This window comes from Atractosteus spatula, chromosome 3 (genome assembly GCF_055471065.1).
Source record: "Atractosteus spatula isolate fAtrSpa1 chromosome 3, fAtrSpa1.hap1, whole genome shotgun sequence".
Lineage (NCBI taxonomy): Eukaryota > Metazoa > Chordata > Actinopteri > Semionotiformes > Lepisosteidae > Atractosteus > Atractosteus spatula.
This window is the reverse complement of record NC_142708.1, coordinates 26,662,210-26,681,781: the sequence shown is the minus strand read 5'-3', so window position 1 is coordinate 26,681,781 and position 19,572 is coordinate 26,662,210. Positions and strand designations below refer to the sequence as shown.

General features: G+C 36.2%; 1 protein-coding gene across 1 annotated transcript in view; it reads right to left on the bottom strand.

Annotated features, from left to right (window-relative positions):
• Positions 1–19,572, bottom strand: part of oxct1a (3-oxoacid CoA transferase 1a) — an 80,829-nt gene that overhangs the window by 60,529 nt on the left and 728 nt on the right. The window contains exons 2-7 of the mRNA XM_088911001.1: positions 15,576–15,684; positions 14,692–14,782; positions 6,881–7,016; positions 6,300–6,449; positions 3,925–4,031; positions 2,106–2,166 (exon numbers count right to left, since the gene is read on the bottom strand). Of these exons, the coding sequence (XP_088767127.1) occupies positions 2,106–2,166; positions 3,925–4,031; positions 6,300–6,449; positions 6,881–7,016; positions 14,692–14,782; positions 15,576–15,684 (654 nt within the window). The remainder of the gene's footprint in view (positions 1–2,105; positions 2,167–3,924; positions 4,032–6,299; positions 6,450–6,880; positions 7,017–14,691; positions 14,783–15,575; positions 15,685–19,572) is intronic.

The window sequence follows — 19,572 nt, the reverse complement described above, 5'->3', positions numbered from 1 at the left end:
ACAAAGGCATTTTGGAAATTATGTAAAAAAAAAGCTTCAAAGACTTACATCAAACAGGCACTTTCTTTTGTATAGTTGTCCATAAACATTGCTTGCTTGTCTAGATTTTGTTATTCTATTATTTTCTATGCAAGGAAATTTTAATTGGGCACATTTTTGTTTATACTGTGTATCTAAAAAAAAGCCTGGAAAAAATAATTCACTTAAAGGTTCAAACTTTCTTGGTTTCTGATCACTCATATGTCATGACTAAATAGAAATCATGTATTTAGAAAAAAACCACATTTTAAAAATGCATCTTCACATTACAATTAAAAAGTAGGTACAGTAGTGTAGATTTTATTTTTATGTTGTACTCATTTGTGAGCTGAATTCGGAGAGTGTTGATAGTGTTGATAGGCATTATAATAAATTATAATTTTAAATGGTAGGATTATTTCATTATTTCATTATAGGATTATTACAACATTGACTGTTTGGGCCTAGTTTGTCTTTTCATGAGATCAGCATCTAATTTAATTATCACTGATGAATGATTGTTTGGGGAAAGTTAATTCCACCATAATGAACCAATATAAAGAAACCATAAGCAGTTAGAGTAGTATTTAAACCTGTTTTATACACTGCTAATAAACTGTGATTGTAATGTTCAAAACTCAGGAAGGAAGATGGAGGAGGTCAATTTGCAAACAGCAAGAAATAAAAGCTGAAGAAAAGGTTTTCTGCTGTTTACTTCCAAGGCTTCATTATGTTTGGTGCATCTGTCTTAGATTTGTCACTTGTGCCCAAGACAGTGACTTTAGCCCTGGGTCCAACCACATGTTGTACAGGGCTGATTTATCTCTGATCCAGTAATTGGTGGTATTAATTCTGCTGTAGGAGATTAAGAAGGGGGACAACAGACTGTTCTTTCAGTATAATGGCCCTGTTATAGTGGTAATAATCCCCTGTGTTGTCAAGATTGTGTAATTAGCCCACGTCTGGAGGCCTTATGGCATAACAGATGTCATTCGGACACCTTTCATGAAATATACCTTTCAGGAGCCACTCAAGGTTCATCTTTTTATACGCCACCTGTGATGTCTCAGCCCTCGACTTAATCCTTCAATAACTCACTTTTATCTCACTGTGAACCTGGAATATGTACCAACTGGGCATTTATATTACTGCTTTGTATGGACACCACCTGTTACTGTAACGGTTACTGTTTCATTTTGACTGCATGGCAGTTTTGTTGTTTTTCCAGTTTGTACTAGCCTTCTTGTTTCATTTTATCTTTTCCTTTTTGTATCAGTATGATTCTTCTTCAGAAGCACAATAACTCTTGTATATATGTATAATGTAAGTTGTCCTGGAAAGCAAATAATAATATCTGAGAAGGCAGTAAATAGATATGGTGCTGGTGATTTCTACAATGTATCTTCCTTTTCTTCTACATACGGAACATACAACAAAAATCTCTAAATGACTGAAACAGGATAACAAGAAATCATCCGTCTTCAAATTACTATAATATATACTTCAGGGTTTGGGGGTTGGTAATGTGAACATTGCATGCTTGTGTTTCTATTATTCAGTTTCTATTACAGTGTAGAAATGATACTGACTCAATATTGCTTTTTATCAGGAAAGTATGTGTTGCTAAAGAAAATAAGGAACAATGCCTTTCAATAGGCCATTCATGGCTCAATTGCTGGAATGAAATGTCTACTACTATAAAACAACATGAAATTCTAAAGGGAAAATCTCTGGCTTTAGAAAATGTTGTGACTCACGATACAATATAAGTATAAAAATAAACCTTAAATAGTCCAGTGCCTGTAAGTGGAAAAGTAAAATGACAAAGACAAACAAAAGACTCAAGTAAAAATTCCTTTAACAACAGCTGACCCAACAGTTAAACAACAGTTGACCCAATTGTAATTTTAGTGTTTTCCATTCAACATCACTGAGCAGGGGTATCTCAGCAGCAGGAACAGAGAAGGATTGGGATTCAGCAAATACAATTCCCACCAACAACATATTGCAGAGCAGTGAAGCAAGTATACAGTACTCATTGAAATGTAAAAGAGAAACCTAAAAGATACAAAGAGAACTTGACATACCTCTACTACTGTGACTTTGGCTGCCTTGCACATGGGCTGGTTAAAGTTTCTTGCTGTTTTCCTGAATACAATTAAATAAATGGAAAACAAACAAGATCAGAAAAGTAATTTGGTGAGTATGGGAGTTTGAAGAAAGAAAAACCAAGGAGCAAATCTCTATCAATGCTCCTTCCTTGTAGTTATCTTTTTTGAGTTGAGATAAATACTGAACTCTTGTGGCAAAACTGAAGCATTACATTAATAAATACAATAACTGAAACATTAAAGTAAACACAAAAATACAAAAAATACAAAAAAAAGTCAGAATATTCCAAATAATAATAATAATATCAACAGTAATAATTTTACTACGATTAATAATATTGCACTTTTAATAATAATAAATATTTAATAATAATGCACTCCTCTTTAAATATTACTTTGCAAACAGCTTAATGTAACTAGCTTAATGTTGCAGAAAACTGTCATATAGGGGATAGTAGAGAGGGATATCTTCAGTTTTTAAGCTACTCACATTAAAGAGGTACTATGACCCTTTAATAACAAGATGTTTGAATAAAGCTGCATATATTCTGGTTAGAAGATTAATTTACTTGTCTTCTACCTCAGGTACATCTACAACTATGTGACAATGGTCTACAACTGAAACATTTTCTGAAAGACCATTATAAACGCTGAGAAACGTCAAAGACATTGTATAATATTCAATGTACTGTAGGCTATTGCACTGTGGTGAACTGAATGGAGATATGTTAACTTAAAGAAGATGTACATGCAGTAGATGGTAAACACAAGTGTACTGTATTTCCAGCTTTCTGATAACATACAGTAGCTGGAGATTTTATAATCTTGTACAGGAAAAAAAATGAATACACACACTTATTATCACACTACTTTCCTCTTTTTGTACAGCTAGAATGTAAATGCTTGCATAATCCTGCGTTTCAGAATGCTATAAAAATGTTGAATCTGTCTCCTAAAAAAAGCAAAGTGGCACTCAAAAACTACAGTCTGTAAAGGTCTTAACAGCACTTTTTACATGCAAATGTGCTTAAACAAGATTCTGTTTGCTGCCTGGGGTTATAATCATGGTTAAGTGTGGCAGCAAAATGTTATACAAGAGCGAGGAGGAAATTATAGACATCTTCAGTTTTTAACTCCTTGTCTACTCAACTGGGTTGCTTAGATACTGTATGTTCATCATAGGGTATCTTTATGTTGTATGGGAAAATACAAAGTCCTTGCTTACTTAACTTTTTCTCAGTGATGTGTGATGAAGGAATCTACAGTTATTCTATTTAAATTATGTTCCCATGAGCAATAGTGAAAGGTTTAAACCCCTTAATTAAAAAATATTAGTTTATATTCTTACCACTATACTAAGGAGACTAACCCTCCTCAAAACTCATTAATGCAAAGTAGTTGATTTTATGAATTGCACAATTTACTTTCTAGAATAAGCAAGTAATTCATATTTTTTTATCCTAACTTTTGTTCCTTATTTGATTTAACAGAGGTGTCTTTTAAGTTACAATACAGACAGATAACAAATATTTAAGTAAAATATCAACAAGGACTACTTTTAGAATCTTATTTTTCTCTTACTTTTTCTATGTCTTTTCTATTTTTCTCTTACATTCCAAAAGCAGAAAACTATTAAATCAGAAGAGTTATTCTTTATGTGTGTAGCAAACACAATCAGAGCTTTCAGCTCATTGTAAGGCATGAAAAAATAAGAACAATCTAAATATCAAATCTAGGAATCACAAATTCTGATGGATTTCAGGATGGTCACTTGAACATCAGATAGGATTCCTACCTGAACACTATGTTTCCAGCTCGGTCTGCTTTCCAGGCCTTAACTAGTGCAAAATCCCCAGTGATAGCCTTCTCCATCACGTAGTGCCGTCCATTGAACTCACGAACCTGCAGCCAGAAATGATTTTCCAATATTAATTAGGCATTAGGACAGAATTCCTCAATCCTGAGTCTGGAGGGCCAGTGTGTCAATGTTTTCAGTGTGCAGGTTTTCAATGTTTCTTTAAAGAAGTGGGACCTGAACAACTGGAAGAGGTCCAGTTCAGCCAATAACAAGCTGATTCAGTTAGAGAGTAGAGGAGTTTATCACCATACAGTTATGTACATGTACATTTCTTAGATATTTGTTTCTCTCTCAAGACATACACAGCACAGCAGACGACACAGAGCACCCTCTAGCTGCAGAGGGCATGACAATGACGTGCTTGACCGGTGTACTGAGTGTCACCTACTACACTACCCCATCCTGTGTGCTGTCATGCAGGTAGTGTTCTGAAAGAATATCACTGTTCTGCTAATTTAGTCTCAATATAATTGAAAGAGGGTAGTGTAGATAAAAAACACCCTTTCTTTTGCCATCCTACAATTCACTTGTAATTGCTGAAGACAGTCTCCCTCCTGCTGCAATTACAACAGCCATGGACCGAAGGCAGTATATCGCAGTTTAAAATACTGTTGGTTAAATGGAATAATTTAAGAGATGCAGTTGATGAGGAATCTCGGGGACAAACTTCTGCCCATTTTTGTAATTTCTTGCAATAATACCCATAATTATCTGTTTCATTGAGGGTTGTAGCTGCAAAGACAAATTATTTCTTCAAAATATAGCCTAGAATTTCATAAATATTATTACAGCCTAGTAGGTCATTCGACACTACCGGCCCATTTAAGGCATGTTTCCAGCTCATAAAACAGGTGCAATGCTTCAGAACAGCTTCTTATGGGTCTCGGTGGGATTCATAGTTGCTTTCTACATAACTGCCACTAGGTGGAGCTATATAACAGACAATACGCCTTAGCATATAAAAGCGAGTTTCAATTCTGTCTCCTCATTCTACCCGCGTGAGCCCTTAGCAGTGCTACTGTATGGTGGAAAAAAGAAAAAGAGAGGAATAAAACAGAGAAAAGAGGGAGAAGCCACGCCTGTCAAGAAAAGGTGGCTTAATGATGGGTTAAACATATCTGGCAGGTGTACAAAAAAACTGTTTTAATCTTTAGCACACTATCCGTAGGGAAGGTTTCTTCAATATGACCATGTGAAGTACATGGCTGGCAACAGAATTTGAACTACAATCACGGGCACCTGGCACACTACACACAAACCAAACAAGCAGGAAACCCACTCTACTGGAAGAACTGTCCAGTGTCAAGGGGGATTGGAGCTCTCTAAACCATGCAGGGGCGTGATGTCCCTGTAACACACTCATACACTCTAAACTCTGCAGAAGCTGCAGCACCAGACTGGCATCCCTTGACCCCAGCCAGACCACCATGGCAGGACACGCAATCACAGTGCACCAGAAGACAAGACCATTAGCTCTGACACAAGGAACATGAGTGCTCTAAACTTCCAAAGCAAGAGCAGGCACTGTCAATTGTGAGTTCTGTCACAATGACCTTCTTACTAGAAGATTAGGGAAAGCAAACCTCATGTGTGGAACTCTATGACATGCCCTTTTGTTTACGTGGAGAAACACTGTTTACGGGCCTTTGACTAGAATGTGTCTGTTTTAGTGGTTATATTATTATCTAATTTAACCACAACAAGGCACTTTGACTTATTCGCACCTAAGGAAGGCTCCGCAGTCGAAACGTTGTGTCACTTTATTTCTTCAGCATGGAATAAGCCTTTACTTACTCCTTTGCAGCCTAAGCATACTGACGCAGCTACCTGCTTGACTTATTTGTATATTTCTTAATCAATAAAATCAAGTTTAACAATATCAGAAAGATATTGGAAAATAAAGCCCTGGACATAATGTATACAACTGATGTGTGCTTAATGATACAGTTTAATTAATTAATTTTATTTGCCGTGTACAAAATACAGCAATATAACTTCAAGGTTAATCAGGAAATGTACTATCCGTGCATGGCAAAAAATGCTAATTAGGGGTTTCATATTTTTTGGGGTCCCAATATATGTGCTAGTAGTCAGTGAGTCCTGCCAAAATAATGCAACATTTTCACTTTGCTGGCATTTAATGCTGCCAGTTACCTGACAGCAAATAAACTTGCTTATGAGTCCGTAACGCAAAAAAGTACTAAACCGATTTTCGTAAAACTAGTACAGAGAATTCTCCATCACACAAGTTGTGAGGGACACCGCCTACTGAAATGGCCACAGTAATGTAGCGTTGTAAGAAAAAAACTCACCTCTCTTTTCTCACTAGCAATGGCTATGCTGCCGTCCTTGTTATACTTAATGGGAGAGCCTCCTTCCTGGATGAGGGTGCCGTAGCCTGTGGCAGTGAAGAAGGCTGGCACCCCTGCCCCGCCAGCACGAATCCGCTCTGCCAGCGTGCCCTGCAACAGTGTGAGCCAAACAAGGCACAGTGAGGAAAGACACAGGAGTGGGCATCTCAGCCCATTTCTTCGTGTGGTGTGTCTTCACACACAAGGCATGAGAAACAAATACTATATAAAAATTCATTAGCTGCTATAAAAGTTTGATAAAGGTTTCACGATGGCTCTCTGAATTTTTAAAAGTAGAAAACAAATTGGGTGGACTTGATAGACAAAGGAGAACATGTAAACCATCAACGCCAATTCACTAAACTGATAGACACAGGGCTGGATTCGACTTAAGATAGTTTGTTGGAAACATCAAGACATGAGCACTAAAGGAAAACGATGGACGAAACAAACAAGGAGCATCTTCAGCAGCTCTTGTCTGATAGGAATAAATGCACATTTCAATTCTATACAAAACTGGAAGGAAAGCCAGTGTGTCCTACCTGAGGTGTGAGCTCCACCTCCAATTCTCCAGACAGGTACTGCCGTTCAAATTCTACGTTCTCTCCCACATAGGACGAAATCATGCGCTTTATCTGCTTGGTCTGAAGGAGCAATCCAAGCCCAAAGTTATCAACCCTGCATGGAAATAATCAGAAAACACATGTTTGCTGTGCAAGGCTGTCCTTGTGCTGACTCAGGCATGCTCACAGCTCCTGTGAAAGGTCAACACCTCCAGCAAGAACAGGTACAGAAGCCTGCTCCATGTTTAATATCCTATCAAGGCACCAGATATATTAATAATTCACTGAAGGCACAGTCACAGTAAAGGATTTTGGGCTGCATTAAGAAAAACCCACAATTACTTATCCTCACTTTTTGCAAAGATGCAAGTTGGGAGTGGAAATATGTGTAAATTAATACATTTAATACCAAATCCATAAATACATTTAGGTACTTTCATCCATTCATTTTCTAACAGATACTGCCAATTCAGGGTCATGGGGGAGCTGGAGTCTATCCCAGAAAGCAACAGGACACCAGTCCGTCGCAGGCCAGCCAGACCCAAACACGGAACACAGACACACACAAACACTGTACATCTGGGCCACTTTTCCCAGAAGCCTATTAATCTGTCAGTATTAATTTTGGACAGTGGGAGGAAACTGGAGCACCTGGAGGAAACCCACACAAACATGGGGAGAACATACAAATGCAGAAAGGACCCCAGGTTAGGAATTGAACCCAGGGTCCCAAAACTGTGTCACTATGCTGCCCATACATTTAAGTACAGTGAGTTGATCAAAGCTGTAAAACTAGGAAAGAAAATGAACAGACTTTGAGGACTTTGAGCACATCTATGTGAAACAGGCTATATGCCTCTTCAGAGCTATAAAAAAACACTATCAGCTTTCCACTTCTGCAAATTTACCTTTCATTGTCTCATTTGTCTAAAACCCTTTAATGGTGACAAGTGTAAAAAGGAAACTGAAACATACACCATGAACATCACTCTGGTAGTTCTGAGTTGTGTGAATCTACACATGAAGAGATTTGAGTTTTTATGTAAATCCATCAAACGCCTCTTCAAAGAGAATGTGGGGAAGCAGTAAAGCAAACAGTATGCTTAGGTATATGGCAAAATATGTGGAATTTAACTCAGTAGGTAAGACCTCATTCAGACTATTGTGTTCAGCTTCGGTCCCCATAGGATGAGTTTAATCAACAAGAGTGTCTCCTGGTGTCAGGGGACTGTCACATGCATAAACTGAGAGATTTGATCCAAATATATAAAATCCTAGGGGAAACAGATGAAAAAGAGAAAAAAGAGCATGTGGCGTCTCATCTGGAAATCAAGGTGGAATCCAATTAGAATGGACAATAAGTAAACCTTTTTTACACAAAGAGTTGGGGGGTTTGGATTAAGCTTCCTCTGCAGGTGGGAAAGGCTCAAACTCTGGGATCCTTTAAGAACCATCCAGGCTGAATTTTAGCATCACTTAGATAGTAAACAATCAAGTGAGCAAAATAGGCCTTTTATGTTCTTATGCTGTTACTGAGCCATGATGTTCCTTTCAGGGGGACAGAGGTACTCTTACTCTGTATTATATTTAGAGCTCTTGTTATGGTTTTGGTAAAACGTATGCCATCACTTGCAGAACCAATTATTTGCTACAATCTATGCACCATGTGTTACTCTCGCACTTCTTGCCAACTCCATTATGGATTAATTCTACCACTGCACTGTTGCTTTCGCACATTTAATTTCAGAAAGAAATGAGCATGTATGGGCATGTGTGGGATGCTCGTCAAACCACACCTACTATATTCAGAATCAGCCAGTCACATGGTCAGTTCTGATACCTGAAGAGGCTCAGAGCACTGATACTACACAGTGACGCCCCCCATAAGCATTTCACACAGAGTACCATGCCACTTCAATGCCAGAAGTTGTCGGGCTCATCTGAGTGAAAGGAGCTGAAAATAAGTCATTGAGCAGGTCTACCGAGTTAAAGTGGAAACAAAGCAGCATCATTTTCATTTCATATCAAGTAAACAATGCTGTTGCTAAGTTATGACCATACTCAAAAATTATATATGCTCCCTTCAGGAATATACAATATGCTTGTTTTCCACTGAAGTCCCACATTTTAAATAAGCAAATTAAAAATTTAATGCATTTTATTTAGATGTTAAATTTAAAGGAACATTGCATTTTTTCTTTTATTTGTGTGTCATGAGAGTATACTATTTCAATGAAAGAAAAAAACTAAAATATATATACAGGTTTTGATGGCACATTTTAAACATTATCTATTGACCTTAATAAAGAAAAAAACAAACATTGAGAAGAGTTCTGGGAACTGGGTGCATTTTTGTGCTTGTGGTTTTAACGGCCGCATGAATCAGATGATCTGTTGTGGTACCCATTATGAAAATGTCTATTGTGGTGCTCAAGGACAAAGGGTTGCAAAGCCTATAGTGTAAAACCGACTTCTCCAGACAAAATACGTTTTCAGTATTCACTGTTACAAAGTGGTTTAATTTTCTACTTATCGATGTCTTATTTGCTTCAACATAAAAAGTGCAAGGTTTACATATGCTGAGCCCTATGTAAGAAATCATTCCGACTATCAATCATTATCTAATGTAGGTTATGTTTTAAAACAATCTCAGATTACAATTTAACTTTACAGTATTTTCACCTTTGTTAAAACTAGAGGAAGATCATCAGAGGCAGGTGGAAAATCAGTACAGTGTGAAAAGCCATGAGCTGATTTTAAGAGGAAAACAAATGGCTCAACAACTACTGTACACTAGCTGCTGTCTTGTTGTATTACCCTTTTGTGCTCAACAAATTTGATGAAAATTGTGCTTTTCTTGAAAAATGTAAAACATTATCTTTGAAACAGGGACACAGTTCTGTGCTTAAGCAAATTCTGAATTCTTTTACAACCAACATGGTAGATTTCCCATTTTGTTCAAAACTCAACACAACAAGATGTAAAGATGTAATTCATGAAATGTAATTTTTGTCATTCAAACCTGCTAGTTAAATGTGCCTCATATTGTGCTGAATTAAACTTCATTTCCAGCTATTTACTTGCAAAATGTTAAAATATCATCATGCAATAAAAAACAAATAAAACATATATTGCAATCCTTATCAGTAGAAAAAAATGTCCTGTATATCTGTCCTTCAAGCCACAGCACATTTTAACATCAATTAGCCTACTTCATGTATACAGCAATATTTCCCCTGGCGCAAAGCATATGACTATCTGCTTTCTTCTATTTTGATTCTCATGGAATTAAAATGTTCTTAACACTTATTGTTTTATCACAGAAAAAAACCCCATTGTTTCCCCCAAAAACCTGTGTTTTTTTTTCAGGGATTTACCTTGAATTACCTCGGTTTTTCAGCATAATCACGACAGTTACATTTAACCATATTACCACAGACTCACATTTTAAAGAAACATCACCTGTCTTTACAACTGTTTTTAGTTGTTTTAATTAGAAAAACCTACTATATCAACCATAATTTCATTCATTTTGAATAAAAAATAAAAGATATTTGTGACACAAATAAATAAGCTTTTTCTTCTTGAGTTTGGAAGAGTTTATTCTTGAGGTTTTTTTTTCGGACGTACTATTTTTTTGAGAATTATAATTTTATGAGTTTGTGAATCACAGAAATGTTAATAAGTACCTTGAGTAAATTACACCAGTAAATGTTAAATAAAACTTTGACGCAGTGTAATTAAGCTAACAACAGAAAACACTACAGGCACTGATTCTAAGTAAAACACGAGACAGAACTTTATTTGGAAAAACATGGTCTGTTATGAAATGACCCACCTACTTATATTCTGCATTCATCACTTAAAACTACAGAATAAATAAAAATATCCTTCTCTGCTTTTACTAAAACTGAAAACTTTTTTTGAAGAATTGAGGATAGTAGAGTAAAGGTGAAAAATGTAGTGTCTACAGTTGTGTGTCACAATGTGTGTTTAGTGCACCAGGGGTCATGTGTGCTTTGGATGTTAAATTTGGTGATGATTAAGTCATTTTTATTGAACTTTGACTGTTTACAAATAATGGTTTCACAGTGTTTGCTTGCCTACAGATATAACTTTCAAAGTCTGAAGCCTGCCTCACAATTATAGTTCTTCTAAATAAATGAGACCATCACTAATATTTTATCTTGCTTGTATTATTAACCAGGGCCGACTTAATATCTGGTGGAACAGGAGGAAGTAGATATGTGTTGGACTGTTTAAAATTGTGATTACTTTTCTAGTATTATGGCAAGGTGCCATTTGGATTGGTACTAATACCTAGAACCAAAGTATACTGTTGAGAATAGTCCTTTTTATAGGGTTAGATACACAATAAAACATTGATTTCATTCAGGGTAACAGCCGCATTTCTTAGGGCTTAATATTGTGTGAGGTATGAATTAGGCTTAGCTTGAAAGTTTTACATCAATTGGACTTGAATAGTGGCTGTTGGTAATGCTTAATTCCAAAGTAAACTCCATCTGCAACTCTGGCCTGACATAAAAGTTGAACGTAAATCACAAAAAAAACAGTCATATAATACAGTAAACCTTACTGTAACATTCATTGAAGCCTAAGACAAACCCTAACCCTTACTCCACTTCCTAATATGCTAATATGAATTAAAACACTTTTAAGCATGGATTGATACTCCAGTGGAGCTGAGGACATACAGCAGACATACAGTAAGTAGGAGAGTTCTGATACCTTGTATTGCTACTAAATTAGTGTTAAATGAGTAAAATTATTTTCCCTAGGAATATCAAATACCTTACATTTCAACAACAGTGACAGTTGGTTTTCGCATGGCTTAAGAAACTTGCAAGGACAATGACACCAGACTCTTTAACACTTAGGAACTCTATTGATAAACCACCTTTATCAAACTCATCATTCTGTAAAAAAAGAATATAACATTGTAACTGAAGGAGTCAAACAGTGTTTTTTGCTTTTCAGAGGCTCGAATCTCCACTGTTGTGTACTAAGTTCATGAATTGTAACTGACAGAAGGGGTGTTCTTTTGCTTCATGCTGGTTTAAAACAACTAGAATGCCGCACAGCATTATAGATGCCATTGGCTGCTACAAACTTATCACTGAGATGAACAATTTTGCCAACAGCTGCCAAAGCATGTGACACTGCATCGTTTTCACCCCAAACACACCATTTATCCCTTCCAATGTCTGGCATGCACAGAAAGGAACTGCTCTATTTTCAATCTAGTTTAAAAAGAGATATAATTTCCAATGTATGATTCATACTACATCTGTTGTAGATGTGGACAGACCTCTTCATCATAGTTTATTATTAAAAACAATCCTCACTTCAGGGATTTCAAAACATTTGGCAAGCCACATATGAAATGTACTGTAAGCCATCAAATCCACACCCAGGTCATTCTTATATCATTCGGTAGTTCTGAATTCTTGGGCCGTACTATGCACAGAATTACAATATTGCCTCTGACATTCCATCTTAATTTCTTTCAGGTCAGTTTTGGCTCGATGTGAACCTAATACCAAACTGTGCATATCTCTCTTTGTGTATTAGAAATGGGGCTTAAACTGCTCCCAGGCTGTGAGTTTCATTTTGTTCTAAACTTGGACCCGACTGGAGCTCATATTGCATTCTTGCTCCCTTTTCAATGGCATTCTCCTTTAAAAACGATTTCCTTTTCTCCTTCATTTTAATTTACATTAATTGTTTGAACCATGAGGGCATGCAGATTTCAGCAGAGTGTAATTAAGACCGTTATTCCTAGGAAGCCAAGAGAGCCGAACAGGACCTCTGCCAACGTAACAGAACTATAAAAAGAAGTCTACGCGTCAAATTACAACCCAGGACAGTTTGCTTTCTAAGAGAGGGAGATGAAATTTGTCCAATGTTCAGAAAAAAATGCATGAAGCCTGTAGGAGTTTACTGCAGCCTTTTCCTATTTTTACACCACTAAACCTACATTTCTCTAGAAATATGACAAAACAATGTCTGAAATCCCACAGCAGGACATATTAAGAAAAAATAGAAAATGTGTGGGTTGGGGGTTATAAATTACATACTATATACTTTCGTTTATTATATTTCTTTAAAAGTAGTTCAAATAGATACAGTGTTTAGAACTTGGTATTACCCACAAACAGCTGGACTGACATAATTCGAATTTGTTTAGCTTTCAGAAACAGTGCAAAAAGATAAATGTAATCCTGTACTGTAGTGTAAAATGTAAAAAGCACTTCCTCCATCAGCAGTAATCATCTGATCTATGATACAACACAATACCTTATCCATTACCAATCTAAAGAAAATAAAGTCCTTTTGTATCCTATTGTAAAAAAACACAGCATAACCTAAATTGTATTGTCTTAGAAGAGAGAGTGGCCTCTCAGCTTTTATGGTCTATCTGGGTCAAATCACCAGAACAAAGACAGAAAACTTTGGGGATAAGACATGCTGTACACAGTGGGTGGATTTACTTTAGTTTATTGATGTTGCAAGATAAATGCATTTTACCAGGACACACAATAGATGCCCCTTTCATTTTCAAATACTCAAAAAACCCATAATTTGTAGTATGTAAAAATAATTATGCAAAAAGGAGAATGAAGACTGTAAACAGTCAATTGAAAAAGAAAAGTCAACTGAAAAGAAACAATCATATTTTATGTCTGTAACATCTCAGTATATTTAAAAAAAAATAATTGATTTAATTACTCTTACCCTTTACAAACTAATAAGTTGCAGACGAGAGGAGGCCCTTTAGTCTGTCTTAGTCATTTTGTAATTAAGCACTTAAATTAAACTAAAAATTTAATCCACCCACTTCTTCTGGATCCCAAAGAGTGCGCCTCAACCACTTGCCTGGGAATCCTGTTTTACACAACATTTTTGAGAAGCGTTTCTCATTTTCTGTCCTAAATGAATTCCCTATTAGTTTACAACAGGTCCTTTTTCACCAATGAATTTGAAATTGTCCCCAGATTATCCCTCCTATATCCCTGGAATGATATGCACTTGGATGAAATATCCTCTGAAACTAAAGATTTAATTCCTTTAATTTCTCTGTACTGTATGTGAGGAATCATTTTTTTACTAGCCTTGGAATACTTTCTAAGCACATATTATGTTTAATAAACTATGGTGACCAAACTGGGGCACAGTATTTTAACTGACATCTAAACAACAGCATTATAATTCTTAGGAATAACTCCCTTTTATTTGAATTCCACACTATTTGCTATATGCCCATTCTATTAGCTTCTTATATTATATATAGAACAGAAGACACTACATAAACACCCAGATCCCTTCCATGTACAGTATATCTTCCTACCGTCCTATCATTAGTCTTTACGGCAATTTTGTTTTCCAATGTAAAAATCCAAGGATGATTCACAGTGCTGCATTTAAGCATTCCTATAACGCATTCTGGGCTCTTTGCAAGAAGCTAATGCAGAAGACAGAATACCAGGGAAATTTAACTTTCATAGATTACTATTTATAATACTTACGCATGTCTTCAAACATTTTTATTGTTTGCTACAGTTATTTTACAAGCATATCACCTCTTTCCTCAGATGGAGTTATATAGCCCACATAAAGGTCATGTCTTAGAACATTGCTCTTCATTCCTCCCTCCAACACTTTGGCATTTAAACAAAAAAGATAAGCAAATGTCACATCAAGGGATATAATGAACTGAAACATTTTACTCTTTTTTGCTGACAGCCAATAATGATCTCTCTGGTCCTTACCCAGCATTGTTACTGACAGCTGTCAGGCCTTTTACTCCAGTCTTCAGTAAACCTTTTATTAAGCTCTCTGGGATGCCACACAAACCAAATCCTGAAAATCAGAATTAAACAAATAATGAGGAGGAAATGGCAGATTATGTTAAAAAAAATAAATAATCTGGTGCACAACTCAAGATCTTAAGCCCAGTCAGTCATATTCTGCACAACTGAATCCTACTCCACTAACACAAAGAGTGAAACATATCTAGATCATTACACACATTACAGAAATATTTTAACCTTTTACTCAAGCAGTGTTGAGGCATAGAGAAAGTGGATATGATGCACTACAAAGAAAATAATATATATTAAAATGTATATAAAATACTGAAGAAATTAGTACAAATGTTCAATTTTGTCAAGATCAAATCAATTTGTTAGCCAAATATGGCTGTCCAAATCTGTGCTTTGTTTTGCAAAAAATTTTGAAGAAAAATAACCTGGAAGTGAGTTATAGAGGGTCTTTATTTAAAAAAAAACATAATTGGACTTTTTCCAGTCACCCAGGAGCAAAGCTGAAAGAGCTGCTGTGAGCAAATGTCAAAACCAGCTAAGCCATTAGTCTTTAAATGTAGACTACTGGTTCAATTGATTAAAAAGTAGCTTTGTACAGCTTCTAGCCATGAAATTGATTCAGCAGTGAATGTTTCACTAATATTAATAACTGAAAAAATCTTGAATTAAGGAGGATCAAAGGTATACTCTCAAAGATGTCAATTGTCCTAATATAATGATAATATAATGATTAGGTTAAAAAAACAATAAAAATACACTACAAAAAAAGTATAAAGTTTTAAGCTAAAAAATATACCCTTATTTTAGAAAAGGTCTTACTGCTATCTCACCTCCAACAAGCACTGTGGCCCCATTTGGAATATCTTTAATTGCTTCTGTTGCATCTTCATAGAATTTTGCTTTCCTACTGCTGGATGTTGAAAAATAGCAACCACAGCTCTGGAATAAAAAAAGAGAATATTTACTATTTGAACAGCTTCTCCCCAAAAAAGGGACCGTCTGAGCTCAGAGTAGCTAATCATCAAATAAGTCACAGGTTAAGCTTGACATCACAGAGCCAGACAGAGAAAATGGCACAAGCATAACCAGACCGTATTAAAGACATGCCTATCTAGGAACAGGAGGAGAAGGGATCATACAGTTCCATCTCTGAAATGATGTAAGGATAGCGGGAGCTAACTTTTTCTTCAGCAAGGTACTATACTTCAATAGATTGTGTCTCTGGGCAGGTCATTGCATTGACAAAGTTTCCCTGCAGGTATTTACCTGTAATAGAGGTCATTCATCTGCATTCAGCTACATGTGGAGCCCATTGTTTTATCACTGAATACAATAAGGAGAGAATGGCTGAATGGCTGACACTGTTGAATATCTTATAGACCACAGTGCTACAATAAAGCTAAGTATTAAGCTATGTGAGAAAAATTAAAATGCATTAGAAATGTTTAAAGATTTATATGAGAAATAAGATATGTATTTTCTAATCACTTCTTCCAACTGAAGGTCACGGGGGAGCCAAAGACTATCCCAGCAAGCAATGGGTCAAAGGCATGGTACACCTCTAACAGGGATGCCAGTCCATTGCAGGGCAGAAACAGACATACCGTACGTACTCATACCTAGGGTCAACTTTCCCAGCAGCAATTAACCGACCAGTATGTCTTTGGACTGTGGGAGGAAACCAGACCATCTAAAGGAAAACCCACGTGACCACAGGAGAACATACAAACTCCACACAGACAGTACTCCAGGTCCAGGGTTGAACCAAGGGCCCCAGCATTGTGAAGCAGCAATGCAAACCACTGCTCTCCTGTGCCGCCCAGCTATGAAATATCGTACTTTGCAATAACCCAGGCCTAAATTTTCTACCTCATAATACTTTAATAGATGCTCCTAAATTTCTTAGCTGATTAGGTAGCTAGGCAAATGCTCAGGGAAAAGATCGTACCCTACATTTCAGACACTGATTTGATTCTGGGCATCTCATTCCTCAAAAAGCAACCACAAGGTGTGGCAAAACCTGATGACACAGTTTTTGATTAGCTAAACAGCACATCTCCAGAACTGGTCTATTGCTGAAGAAGAGATAACAGAGGATAAATATGACATATGACATATACAAAAACATATTGGTAATAATGACAATACAGTACACCACACAATGCATACAATAGCATTTTTTTTCATTTCGTAATTGTAGACGTGCAGGTTTAACTGTTTTCATTCTTATTACACTTTGTATTATAGTAAGGTTAATAAAATTCAGGAGGGTAAATATTGTTTTCATTCAGTGTCAGACTATTTTATTTTAAATGTAGAAAATTCTATGTCATGATTTGGCCTATAACTTATTAAATAGTGAATTTTGCAGTTTGTTTTTCTTATTATTGAGGGATTGATGTTACTGTAAATGTTGTTGTAGGGGGTGTAAATTAGCTCTGCGCACAGTACTCCATATCAGTAAAATGCATTGTAGCATAATATTGATCTTATAATATATATAGTATTGATCTTTATACCATGAGCATAGATGTGCATGGAAAGCATATAAAAACAGGGATTTACAAATAAAGTGTCAATTTCATATCTGGGTAGATGCTAATGTGCTCTTTAAGTCAAATAATGTTTCTTCATTCTACACACCCTTTGATCAGTTCATCAATGTTATGATACTCGTTTATCCTCCAACATTGTTATGAAGACATTAAAGTGAAGCCTTGAAAAGGTCATGCAAAGAGGTGCAGACCTTTGCCAATTTCAAAAAAGCAAAACTGAACATTATATAAAAACAGAATGTAGTTATTCTGATCCCCCATACATTCACTCCAACATCATAATAATGCAATAATGGCTGTAAGAGGGAAGAAAAGTTTGCCACACTCTAATTAAACAGACAGGATCATGTTAACTCTATACGGCTGAAGGAACCTGTGTTTCACTGAAAGAAGGCCTTGCTTGTAAGAGGCTGGGAAACCTGCCAGGATCACATTCCTCATGCTCATGGAAAAGCAGCCATTAAACTTCATCCACTGCAGCTAATAATATCTCCTGCACTAATGTGAATTGAAGCCTTCTGGAAAATATCTGTCTGTTAAAAAGTCCTTCTAAATTCTTTTCCCTAGTGTGGGATTCTCCGATCCAGATCGCTCCAGCGTCTGAACACCCAGATCCTGCCAGTACCTGAACAATTGCTTTCACTTTGCTCTGGACACGTGGCGTTTGTGTGCAGGTGACAACCTGAATCAGAATTTGAAAGGGAAGCTTGACTAAAATGTTGTTTTAGGAAAACCTTAACATTGACAGTCCCTACTCCACCAGATTTATATACACTGCTATAAATACACTGAAAATAATTGATATGAGAGAAAATTCTATGTTGATCAAAATATAATTAAATAATTTGTCCAAGTTGTGATAGTAAATTAGTCAGCATGGATTTAAATTAAAATTACTAAAATTAAATTAAATTAAATTAAATACCACTAAAATTACCAATATTACTAAAGATGTTAATATGAACTATGAACAGGTTCATAGTTCGCAGATTTTCGATCCAGATCTGAAAACTATCAGACTGCAGCATGTCTCAACAGACATTGAAGTACAGTACACTACCCCACTTGCAGTGCTATCCTTCTTCCAAAACTTAAAAAAAAACTGAATCCTCAGTTCTCACTCCTTTTCAACATTGGCTTTTGGACAGAAGATACCACTGACCCCTTGAGAAGAAATATTGTTAAAGAAATAACATTATGTTGATTTTTTTGTTTCCTCTGGCATCACAGGTCATCATCGCAGCTTTTATGATTCACAAATCTGAGCAATAAAAAAGAAACCAAAGCACTTGTTCTACAGTATACTGTATTTTCAACTGCTCTTCTCTGGGGTCAGAAGTACAACCACACCTTTGTTCAAAAAGCATAATGCATGGGTAAAGACATAATGAAAATTGACTGATTTCAACGTTTTATTGTAAAATAAAGTGTCCACAATCATTAAAAAAAAACCATGGCTTATTTCTAGGTCAAAATCATTCACCCAGAAACTGCATGTGGAATGGGGATCAGACTGCTGAAAATGGCAAACTGAGTTTCTTCCCTGCCAATAATGGATTTGACCCAAACAAGATGACCATGTAACATCATCCAGGTGCATGCTGCACATTGGTGGTGGTGAAGGGGAGTCCCCATTACCTGTAAAGCGCTATGAGTGGAGTGTCTAGAAAAGCGCTATATAAGTGTAAGCAATTAATATATTATTGTTATTATTATTATTATATGGAATCAAGGCATATCAGACAGGACAAAAGTAGCTGTTGATCTGTCAGTCCCCATTCTAAACCTGGAGCCCTGCCACAATGTCACACTTGTAGGAATACCAGTGACTTGCCACATCAACCAAGTGGCTCTGCACAAGGTTAAACTCAGGCCCTGCCCACAGGCAGCTTTGTGATACTCTGCAAAGAAACTAACAACTTTCACAAAACAACACAATCTTACCTTGCTCATATGGAGGTACAGATGGGAATTCTCTAACAGAATAAAGATTTGGTGAATATTTTAGTCTCGTTTAGCTTTAAATTAGCAACTAAATATAATGCAAAGATGTGCACATGCTCTATCCTTTACACTTAAATACAGAGGCAGTTAAAGTATTCAGAACAAATTTCTTGCCATTCAACCCTGCACTTCAGCTCTTTAGTCTGCAAAGTGAAATACTTCCAGACTGGAAGAGAACATTGTACAATGCATAATAGTTTAATGCAATAAATAAATTTGCAAATAAAACTAATTCATCCTTGTTGTTACATTATTAAATTATTATGGT